The sequence below is a fragment of the Macrobrachium nipponense genome, chromosome 2, assembly GCF_015104395.2.
Source record: "Macrobrachium nipponense isolate FS-2020 chromosome 2, ASM1510439v2, whole genome shotgun sequence".
NCBI lineage: Eukaryota > Metazoa > Arthropoda > Malacostraca > Decapoda > Palaemonidae > Macrobrachium > Macrobrachium nipponense.
The window spans coordinates 78,607,015-78,619,514 of record NC_087201.1 but is presented as its reverse complement, the minus strand read 5'-3'; the positions used below and the strand labels follow the sequence as shown (position 1 = coordinate 78,619,514).

The 12,500-nt window shown below is 34.4% G+C and overlaps 1 protein-coding gene across 1 annotated transcript in view; it reads left to right on the top strand.

The window, feature by feature from the left end:
- LOC135221225 (myoferlin-like) overlaps window positions 1-12,500 on the top strand; it is a 248,288-nt gene that overhangs the window by 168,931 nt on the left and 66,857 nt on the right. The window contains exons 35-40 of the mRNA XM_064259042.1: window positions 73-126; window positions 4,324-4,415; window positions 4,848-4,980; window positions 5,250-5,494; window positions 7,768-7,938; window positions 8,128-8,289. Of these exons, the coding sequence (XP_064115112.1) occupies window positions 73-126; window positions 4,324-4,415; window positions 4,848-4,980; window positions 5,250-5,494; window positions 7,768-7,938; window positions 8,128-8,289 (857 nt within the window). The remainder of the gene's footprint in view (window positions 1-72; window positions 127-4,323; window positions 4,416-4,847; window positions 4,981-5,249; window positions 5,495-7,767; window positions 7,939-8,127; window positions 8,290-12,500) is intronic.

Genomic DNA, 12,500 nt, shown 5'->3' with positions numbered 1-12,500 from the left:
TTCATTACATGTTACTGTTTTTGGGAGTGTTTTGGAAGATAATGCATGATACCCAATCCGCTAACTTTCCAGGCGTCACATTCCCTTACCAGACCCACCCTCAGCCACGAACAAGCAAGCAGAGAGGTTAGTTTCAATTCTCTGTTTTTGTGAAATATAGCTCTTTATATATTATAAGCAATTTGGTACTGTTTATTATTTTTTTATAAAGATAATTATTTTCAATATTAGTTCCTTCCCTCATTGTAGCACAATTATTTTCAATATCAGTTCCTTACCACATTGTAGCACTGTAAAAGGACCACATTGTAGCACTGTTTTACTTGTTTTGTTGTATGTAGAGCAAGTAGAGATATATATGTACATACTCGGGATAATTTAGAAAAGACAGATACTTAATAAAGTAAGGATAGAGGTCCATTTTATTTGTAATTAAAATGTTTCTTATTTATTATTTTTTTATAAAGACAATTATTTTTAATATGAGTTCCTTACCTCATTGTAGCACAATTATTTTCAATATCAGTTCCTTACCTCATTGTAGCACTGTTTTACTTGTTTTGTTGTATGCAGAGCAAGTAGAGATATATATGTATGTGCTCGGGATAATTTAGAAAAGACAAATACTTAATAAAGTAAGGATAGAAGTCCATTTTATTTGTAATTAAAATGTTGCTTCTTAATTTGATTATTTTGCATCAGTTTTGAGGAATGATTAGGTTAAAAATGAAGTAGTATTAGATTGTTTATTCTCTGCTGGCATCACTTCTCTTGTCAATACAGTATAAGATGAAGTAATTTTACATTTTAAGTACTAAAGTCAAACGTATAGTGCATTAGATTATAATGCTGTGGAAATTTTGCTGATTCAGCACCATAGTGTTTGCATTTGAGTCCATGCATGAGCTAGTGATGATATCCTAGTTGCTTGTGCAGTTTAGTTTATAGTTGTCATATAGATGCCTTAGTAGACTTTTTATATATCCTTGAGATTATAGAATTAGATGTTACCCCTCTATGAGCATGCCTTTTCTCCTTAGAGAGGTTGGCTCTTTGTGCTGCCACTCTTGACTGGTTTAGATGCATTCAAGTGCACAGTAGTAATAGAAATATGTAAGATATACGTAATGTGTGTACTGCATTGTCCTTGTAGAGTTGCATTTTGTGGTATACTGGTAATTCATGTGGTCTTGGAGTCATAGGTGTAGATGATTTATTATTAGCTTGATGGTACAGTTGATTGATTTAGAAGCATTTAGTACAGGCTGTCTAGAGAAATTTTGTTGTAAAAGTCTGTGCCAAAAAATGTTTTGGTGTTTTGCCTTTATCAGACACGATTTTTAACATAATGCCCAATGACTGAAATATTGCTCAATATTGTAAATAGAAAATACGGTATAGTGTGTTCATGTGAAGTACAAAATAATATTACTTTCTCTCTCTTATGCATACTGCTGCAGTATCATATGCTGTTTCCTCCTTCATAGGATGTAAGATTCCCTTACAGTTGGGTGTAACCCCACTTTGTCTCCAACTTGACACAATTTGAAGAAACTTTTCCCCACATAAAAAACAACTTTTGTTATCTGGAAATTTACTGTTAATTTTTCTGTAAGATTTCCAATGGGGATGGCCATTCTTTCTTTTTCAACTTTTTTGTGATTTTAGGCTCCCATGCATAATACTTTTGCCCAACTTTGATTCAAGTAAGGTAAGTATGCTGGGCAAATTTCTCTTACTAGGCTATGTGAGTACCAGAACAGCCAGGTTAGCCAAATAACAAATGTATCAGCAGCACTCTAGTTTTTATAATCTTCCAAATTTAAACAAGTGGAGAATGTGTTTTTTTTTAATGTTGTTTGGCATTTTCTCAATATAAATAACAGTATACAGTATATAATTCAGTGAACTTGGTTCTTGGGTTGACGAAAAAATTTATTCATATGCAATGTTATGTCTTGGGAAGCCTTTACTATAACTTGCATTCAATTTCTCATTAAAGATGGATTCTGTAAAAAACACCTTATAAAATGTGTATTATCTGCACCAGTGTCCTGGTCAGTCCAAGACATATGTTACTATGTAATTCTAGTGATATATAAATCTAATAATACATGCATCATTCTCTTTGGCATTAAGGTGTTTGGAGGCAGTACTTTTCCTATATAATTGGTCATGATAGAATGGACGTGAGATACCTTTTCTAAGGTAGATGGAATGAGTGACATAGCCTTTAGTGCAATTAGTTACTTTAAAAAAATTGTAGAAATCAGCAAAGCATTTATTTTGTGTCACTAACTTGATAAGAATGAAGGTTCAAAATTGATCCTCTTCCTGCTCTAGCACAATTAATCAGGCATAATTTGGCAACACGATTAGTCTTCTATTTGAGAGAATTCTTGCCTTGTTAATATAGTTTTGGTTGAAATCTGTCCTTGTCATAAATAATGTGAAGAGGAAGTTATCTGTAATATTTTCTTATTTGAAGAAGTCTGTTTTTGTGCAAAACTTCACACAAATTTTTTTCAGTTACATGTATAATGAAGATACTCTTAATTTTTGTGTGCAGAAAGTTACTGGATTTTTATAGTATTTTTCAATTGTATTAATATTGATAAGTCACTTTGTAAAATGATAAAATCCTCAAGATGAGTGGATACAGAAATTACGGGTATCATGGCCTGAAGGATTTTGGTTAGGGGTTGGCTTGTAGTTCTGTCATGTTAACTAAGACTATCATAATGTCCTTGAGGGTTAAAAGCATGTGTATAAAATAATTTTGAAAGTGTGGGCTTGAGGATATTGTAAGTTCTTGTTGGACTATTCCTTTACGCTGAGTTTGTTTGTCTGGGCAGATAATTTTTTCTCCTGTTAAAATTGTTTGTGAAGATTAAGTACTTGAAGTCTAGAAGTAAGGTCTTTATCAAGATGACTTGAAACTTCTGTACAATTTTCTCCACAGAACCTAATTTGAATAACTTTCATGACAGACTATTGAGAATGGTCTTTTAGATGCATCTGTTATTACTTATAATCTCATAGACAATGTTAGGTAGATTGGTTGAGATTGTTACACCTGTAGAAAAATATTTTGCTGTAGGAACTTTCATAACATTTGTCATAAGTAATTCATGGCTTACACCTCAAGTTTCAACCAGATCAGAACTGCTGTATGACTTCTTTGAGCATTGATAATCTCAAAAAAGAGGTATTCTTAAATAGCCTTATCCCTTCCTGTAGAATGGCCCTTATTCTGTACTAAGGCAATAGCTTTGCGTATTCAGTGTCACTGGACTTGGAAAAGATGTTCCTCTTCAACAGGCTTGGGTTTGGGAAGAACATTCAATTATACTCCCTGAAAGAAAGACCTGGTCCCAGAGTAAAATTTGCATATTCATAGTTTACAGGATTCCAAAAGAGGAGCTTTAATTACATGCGTACGTACTTTGAACGCTCAAGCAACTTACCACTTTTATTGGTTTAGAAATAAGGCTGTATTATGAAAAAAAAGAGACCCATCCTCTGATCAGTACAATATATTTGTAATGTACTACATATAGTGATCTGAACCATGTCCATTACTACTGCATAAGTTTCCTAATTTTGCAGACATTGGCTGCAGTTTCGACTCGCCCCATTGAACGTTGTGTTGAGAGAGTTTATATTTTGTAAAATCATTCTTTAATATGTATGTGGCTCTAAAGTATCTTAATACCATTTCTTGCTCTGTTTTATGACATCTCTCAGAATTACAGTACATATTACCAGTTTCCTGGTTTGCAAAAATTTGTTCAATATCTGAGACAGCTATAGTTCCATTACACCCATCGATGTTTATTGTCTGAGGTATAATTAGGTAGCCAGGGAGACTGGCTTTGTGCGTTTTATTTTATAGGCAAATCCCACTGCATCCCTCATGCGCGCTAAGATTTTCAGCTTGTACTTGCCTTAACAGATTAGGTAGAGGTGTCCAACTTACTTCCAGATGTGTTAGTAACAGACCTCAAAATGTGAATGGTTATTTTCTTAGCTTCTAACAAAAGAAGAAAAGCTTGGTGCACAGAGATGCTCTGTAAATTCCATTAATTGAGGACAAGGCTATTATGGGATTCAAATCTGATTTTGAGATATGTCTGCTTACTACAATGCTTCCTAATCGATACTACCTAGTTCAAATTTGGATGAAATGTTAGATTATCAGTGTTAAATGTTTTTAAGTGAATTACTGACTTGTAAACTATTTTTGAAATGTTTTATGGGTTTGTGAACACTATATTTACCTTGTATCATAGATGTGATATTAATCCCTTTTTACTTGTATAGCCAGGAACATTGGATACTGATGTAGACTGGTGGGCCAAGTTTTATGCCTCGTCTGGGCAAGCAGAACGGTCGGGTTCTTATCTTGCTAAAGGGTAAGAATTCATGTTTGTCTCATCCCAAATGTTTTATTTTAACATTTATTCGTCACATGCAAACCCTAGACAAATCAATCTACATGTAGAAGGAACAGATGATCATCAGGTCTTTCATTACCCATCCTTACATTTATTAATTTTTCAATTGAATCCCTACTCTGGACTCCCATTACCTTTGGAGCCTCAAGTTTCATTATATACTAAATCTTTGCCCAGGAGCTTCTATAAGTGTATTTGTGTATCTGGGATTCACATGTGACACAAACAGGCTATGTTAAAGTATTGAATTGATACAGGAAAAATTAATTTTATTTTTAAAAAACTTACTTTTTAAAGTCAAATCCTGAATTGCCCGTTTTTGTGAGAAATTTTTTTCATGTTATCAGAGGATGCTGATAGTGTATTCTAAATTAAGATTTTTGATGGCAGATATGAAAAATTAGCTGTATTAAGCGGAGCATTAGAAGATGAACCAAAGTACAATGGCTTCCGGGATTTAGTGGATACTGTACCTCTGTATCGAGGACGTGGAGAGCAGGCGCAATTTTCTGGCGAATTCAAGGTGTGTTGTAAATGTGTTGTAAACATTTTTCTACATGTACTATACATGCATATACATACTATAGTTTACAGATTTTGAAGGTGTAGTTGAGTTCATTTAGATTATGTATACTATACTGTAGATTTTACTTGTCTTATTTTTGTGGTATTAAGGATCCTTTATTGTTAACACTAAAAAGTTATTGTAATATGAGGACAGCAGAGAATTTTTTGTTGTATTAAAATTGCATGTCTAACTTTATAGTAATAAGAGCAATGGTGTTGTTTCAGGGAACATTTAGAATATACCCACTGAATGCAGAAGACAATGAGGAGCCACCGTTCGTTCTTGATGGCTTCCCATCCCCTGACCCACAAGAGTTATTGGCTAGAGTATATATTGTAATGGGGCGTGATCTGGCTCCAAAAGATGCTGGTGGGTCATCTGACCCTTATGTAACAGTAAGCTTCGGCAAAACAAAAAAGACATCAAAGGAGGACTATAGACCAAATACCTTAAACCCTATATTTGGACAGTAAGTAGAATTTGAATTGATATTAATAATTCATTATGTACAAATATTCAGATTTTCATATTTTACTTTAATATGATATTCTAGTAATTTTATAATTTTGGAATTTTTTTATGGGATTTCTAATCCTTGAGGTTGTACAAGTGCTACAGACATTATTTGTAGTAGGTAAATTTTTATGGCTATAATAAGAATACTATTGTACTTATATTTGAAAATGGCTGTGGCCACAAATGTAGATAAATACAAGACCCATTGATGCAAAGTTAATTTCATATTTCTTAGACAGTTATATCTAGTAATATCTAGTGTCATAAGAAAAAAAGTGACTTACTGCAATCACTCACTCTGTATAGTATTTTCCAGCATGAATGATGACAATTCTAGATGACAAAGCTTCCCTGGGATATTTCTCTTTCTGCCTTTGGGGAGTTTGCACTAGCACTGATTAACATTCAGAAGCTTTCCAGGTGCAATTAAAGGATCCATCACTTATAAATGCAAAGAGAAACTTGGGAAAAAGTGGCCATTTCTCAGCACATAATTTAAGCATAATTTTGTATTGCATATATCATTGGATAATGAAATAATGCATAATGGTAGCAATTGCAGAATATTCAGTTATAGGTCGAGAATATTACAGAAAGGTAACACTGCTGATTAAATTAGTAATATGTTAATACTGCCTCTCCAAGCACAGATGGTACCAAGTGTTGTGTAAAGGGGGTGGCAAAGGGGAGGCATGATCTGAGTTACACTGACATTTCAGCAGTTTGTAGTGTAGGAAATTTTAAGTGGGTAAATATAATAACCAACAGATTAGTTATTAGTAGGTACCTGTGACTTAAGAAATGCTCCATACCCATTGTTTGAATAAATTTTACATTTCATTTTGGTTTTGTGTTTTTGCACAGTTGTCAGTCTGTAATATTAGAAGTTTAGAGTTCATCTGTTTCCTTGAAAGTGGGCCTAAATCAATTTGTCCCGTATTGCCATGGTTTGATTCCAAAGGCCCAGTCTTTAGCTTGATCACATTTTGGTGTTATGTATTTAAAATCAAAGGTATGTATCCAAAACTGTATCCGACTTTTTTTTTATTGCAATGGTGTCCTAAATTCTGCGTACAGACTTTTTAAAATATTATAGTAAAATCTCTAATATACTGTAAAGATCTTTTTGACCACCATATGTTTAATAGAAATCCTTACCAATCAATCATATTGCATGAATGTATTGCTTTCAGTGTAAGGAATTCTTATTTAACTACATCACATGAGTTTCTTTCTTGTATTCACAAATCTTGTAATTGCTAAACTTATTTGTAGTCATAGACGTTTTGCTAGTAACCAAAGAATGAACACAATGTTGCATATAGACAAATTAAAATTTAAGTAAATTATACAATTATACATGATCGCTATTGTTTATTATATTTTTACAGTAACTTCTTTCTTAGCTCAAATTTTTAAAGTGGTTTGCTTCTTTTTTTATCTTTGGTAAAGTATAGTTGCCCCTATTTGGATGGCACCAAAATTATTATTCTAAGAAGAAAACTAACTAAAATTAAAATTATTGCTTAGCAAGTTCTCGATGGAGAATCATGAAATATTTTAACTTTTCTTTATTTTGCAATATCTGACTTAATTTAGAAATAGTGCTAAAGGAACGTATTTCACGGAGCAACACGACTGAGCCCAGAAATAGATTTTCCCTACCTCAAAATCCCTTTTATTACTCAGTATTTACGGCCCAGATTTGAGCAGGAATATGTATGTTGTATGTATATAGGGGTCCAGCCTATTGTTATCTGTTTCCTTTATCTTAATTTAAATAATATATTTTTGGCAGTGAGTACAATACTGTACAGTACATACTAATTGGGTTTTTATTGTGGCAGTTTAGCACTTTTGTTAAAATGCACTATTTTTACATATGGTACTTATGTTTGCCATGAGTTAACACTACTCAGTCACCAGATGTACTTTTATAGTAAAAGGTACTCTTAAGTCCATTTTTTATTTTAAAGAATGGTGAAGTTTAGTTCTCTTTTTAAAGTTGTGTTAGACACCATTTCTTCATATATTTAAAGACAGTATGTTTAAATTTACAGTTTCATAAGAATATCTTTCAAATACTGTACCAAACATAAACCCCAGTGTTGCCCAATATACAGTACTGTACTTATACTTTGATGTATAGTCTTGCATTGTAGAAGAAACTGCTGAGGCTATTTGTATTTTGAGTTCAAACCTTCATATATACTTTTTCTTTTTCAGTGTATTCGAAGTGAGCGGCTTGCTTCCTTTATACAAAGATTTGAAAATTCAAGTGTATGATAGAGATCTTATGTCTTCTGATGACCTTATTGGAGAAACTGTTATTGATTTGGAAAACAGATATTTAAGTAGACATCGAGCTACACTTGGTCTTCCTCGCCAGTACCATGTGTGAGTGCATACAGAAAATCTATTCAAGTGATGGAAGTATAGTACAGATTACTCTATGGATATTATTATAAAATTAATTTCTTCAAATACCTTGATATTTTTTTGTTTCACAAAGTGTAGGTATCTTTAATTCAGACATCATAAATTTCATAGTTGCAATATATATTTTGAAATTTGTAATATTCTCAGGAGTGGAGTAAATGCCTGGAGAGATATTGATCTTCCAACCGAAATACTTCTTCATGCTGCCCGAACAAGAAATCTTGAAGGTCCAGTGTGGCACTCTGACCCTCTCAGTCTCACACTTGGTGGTATAAATTACTCGCTGACTGACTTTGGTATGTACCTTACGTGAACATTGCCTTTTATAGTATGCAAGTATTTGTGTAGTCAAATCATGCCATACCTGAGCCTGTTAATTAACCATTCATAGGATAACTGACAAAAATGTATGACTAAAATGACAAGTGCATCCTTAGGGGATAGCCTAACTCATAAGTGGTAAATAAACCTCCCACTCAATCTGATCATTGGGCACATACAATACTTTGTTCCTATAAGTTTGCACACATTATAAAAAAAAAAGTGTTTATTAATTATAAGGGTAGCCCTACCATGTAATTTGCAAGGAAAACCTAAATTATTGGAATATGGCTATGAAATTCATGCAGGAATTTGGGACATCATATACGTACATTAACTATAGGGCAAAAACCAATTCTTTCACACTTTGTGTTTCATCCTTATTTTATTATTGTATGAAAATTCTAAAGACCTAATCCTCCCATTCTAATGGTTGTACATGACTGAAATTGATACATATGCACAAGGGCCCTTTTAAGACCATCAGAGAAAGTAAATCTTTGCTAAAAATAATTGCCTTGGGAAATAGAAAAGTTTTAACTTTCAGTTTTGATGTCACTCCTCAAACAAGAAAACAAAATTCAACCATTGCAGATGTAAACAAACTGCCTTTTTTCCACAGCCAATAGGCTTATTCTGAGAGATTTTTTGCTATTCTTTCTCTCCACAGTGATTTGTCAGCTACTAAATTTTAGACTGTAATATTAAAATGATTGAGAATTATCATGGCACGGCACATTACTATTAAGATTGTTATTAATGTGAGCATATTTCACAAAAAAATTAGAGAACTAACTTGCTAAATAAGTTCCCAAAGAATTAAATATTTTATAAGAAAATGAAAAAATTTATCAAAGAAAAATAAAACAAAATACAGATGAATAATAAATCTGTTAGAGAGTCTTCTTCATCTCTGTATCTTTGTTATTGCTGGAGAAACAATGAATAATTGGTCTCACTTGTTCCAAGGTAATTTCCATAATCTTCTAGGTTATTTTTCTTAAATTATTTTGATAAAGTCATGCTAGAGAACTTTCCTTTCTCATCTGGGCTCCACCCATACTATACACTTTTTCTTGCAGATTTCGTGCTCATTCATTTTTTATGTGTTATGTGTCCTTTACTACATTTTAATTAGTTTCTTTGGGATTATTAGCACAACTCAATAAGTCAACACAATGTGAACTGTGAGTGACTCATGTCTTTGATTACGTGTTTAGGTGAAAAGTCATAATGGGGAGCTAGGTTGTTGCCCCTACCAAATACCTAGTGCTGTATAAAATGTGACTAGATTAGTGTTACTTTATCTGCCCTCTTAGTGTATTCCTAGAGCAAACTGTGTTTGTGGTCAAATCTTTATGTGGACTTGAGCTGGCTTCTTGCCCCAGTCCCAGATGAACAGACTTCATGCCATTCATGTAAGTCAATGGCCAACTTTAGATGTCTTTTAATACTGTGAGAACTACTGCCCAATTTAACCATTAATAAGTATGTATAGTAATTGAGAATGAACCTGGTTTTGGGTTAAGACTCTTTGACTCCATCTGGTCATTTTTTTATCTTTATTGCCCTTGCCTTACCTATGAGAGATCTTTCCTTCTATCTTATGGTTATCCTTTTGTTTCATACTTTGTTGTGATCATTTCACTTAGATTATTATGTTAGAAAATAGCAGTGGGCAGTTTGGTATTCTAGCCTTCCTTAGCACCCTACTAGTTTGGTTTATCATTGAGGGTGGGAAAACTACCATTACCTTCTGTTGGTCTGTCCAAACCTATGTATCTATCCATCCACTATGGGGTAAAACTTTTTCTAGTATAGCATCATTAATTTGTTAGCAGATAAATGCTTCAGACTTCATATATATTATGTATGGGCAAAGGGGATTCAACCTTTTTTTGTGGTGAATTCTAGTGTAAAGGGCATACATAGAGGTTAAATGTTCAAGTGCAATTTATCCTTGGCCATAAGTTGTAAACTGTATTAAATAAAGATTCAATATCTGGTGAGCATAAATGATCAATGAAGCTATTGTACAGAGTGAAGTCAAGGTCAGGACAAACCTGGAAGTTAGAGGTCAAATCTAAATTGAACATTATCCATAACTGTAGTCAAAATAAAGACTTCATATATTGGCATGGATGCATTGCTGATGAAGTATATGTGCAGAGGTAATAAGGACATATTTAAGAGGTCAAAGATCAAAAAGGAATTTTACAGTGCAGAGAGCATTATGCTCCACAAACATATCATCTTTAGAAAGTGGCATCCAACTTGGTTTATCAGTGGGGTATTAAATGAGCAATGTCTCCACTTGAGACATGACTTATAAAGTTAGAAGTGACTATTCCACAACCCTGAACTGTAAGAGACTAGATTCTTGATGGGTAGCCAAAAAAACGGCAAACTCAAGAGAGGATTAAATAGATCCTAGTTTTCTCACTTACCCTATCATAGTTAATAGCAATTCTACCTCGTATCACTGCTATTTTCTGGGATATAAAAGTACCCCTTATCAGCATCTGGTCATTTTGTTTTCAAGTGGGATAGTATTTGATACATAGAAGACAAGTAGTTTTACTGTTTATTACCACAGCTTTGTGCAAGATTTTGCTTTATACACAACCAGTGGTATCTTCCTCTACTTATGTTGATTATACTTGCATTAACCCTTAAGGGACGGGCTAAATATATATTGAGCACACCCCCAGACCAGGCAAACTTTAAGGTTGGCCAATTTAAGAAAAAACCTATCAATGGAAAGAGGAAGATATGCAAATGTACATGGTGTCAGAAAACAATTTTAAATATTTATCTGTACTGTCCACATGAAGTTGAAAGTGACTAATTACAAACCTGTATAGGGCCTCTTTTACAAGATACTCGTAAAAATATGCTAATTTGATAAAGTTATACTGTACTACTTGTTTTTTCTAATGATTTGTATATTTTATTTTGTAAAACTATAATTACAACTCACACAATATCAGAATAGAAAAGAACTAAAATTGGTAACAAATTCTGAGAACTTATATTTGTTCATATGCAGATCAAACCTTCGGTCTTAACAATAGGATATTTTCCAAGCGCTAGCTGGTAACCGGTTAAAAACAATCAAGGATTGTAAGCAAGGAATCTGTGAGATCTGGCAACTCCTGCACATATGAGGTGATAGCTGGTCAGAGACCGCACACCGCCTCATGATGTATTCAGTCTTTCCTTAACCGCCTTGGAGAGTAAGATGCTATCGCTTTAACTCTCCTTCCAAGCTGATTGATTTGTGCCTGTGTTCTTTCATTTCAGTTTGTTTGTGTGTGTTTGTTTCTGCATTATGGATTCTACCAAGTCTCCACTGCCTCGTCAACACATGTGCCTGGGCATTCAGGGATTTCCTTGCTTAAGGTTTTTAGCTCCTGTTGTCACAGACCCACACACGTCGTGCAGTAGGTGCCGTGCTAATTATTGTATGATAACTAATCCTTATCTGGAATGTCGTTCCTGGCCCAAGTCACAGTGGAGAGTGTTTATAAGAAGTGGGAACATCGCAGAGTTTCAACTCATCCTTCTCCTCAGTGTGAGGGTGTCCCTGCCTCCTTCCTTTACTTCCATTGATATGTCGATGGAAGTATCAGGAGTACCACAGGGTGATGTTATGTTTAATGTAGACCCCTCTCCTTTGGGTTCTAAATTTTTACCCAAGAGGGAGGAGGCTACGCCATCTAATGCCTTATTTTCAGATTAGGAGTCCTCCAAGATGGTGGCTGTTTGGGTGCGCCTCCGCCAAGACTCCTCTACTTTGGCTCTCGCATGCTGCAACGTTGTGGAAATCCTTTGTCATAATCAATGCTCTGAGTCGCACCTTATCACTCTGCCAGCGAGGCCATTGACCAGCTCTGGTCTTAAGAGATGTCATGATGTCACTCCCAGCATCCTGTTAGCTTATGATGTCAGATGTGGTGGCCGCTCGTCCTCCAGCTGTGACGTCACTGCTACCAAATATGACGTCATTGTCTTCTCTCGCTGAGCTGTCCAAGGCCTTAGTTCAAGAGGTCTACAAGAGACTGAAGTGTGTTTTGCAAGATAGGATCTCTGCTGTGTCTACAAAGAATAAGAGTCGTAAATAGAGGGTCTCTTCTCCTACTCCTGCTAGTAAGAGAACTCGTAGAGAGCTCCTTCTCCTGTTCCTTCTCATCACCCCC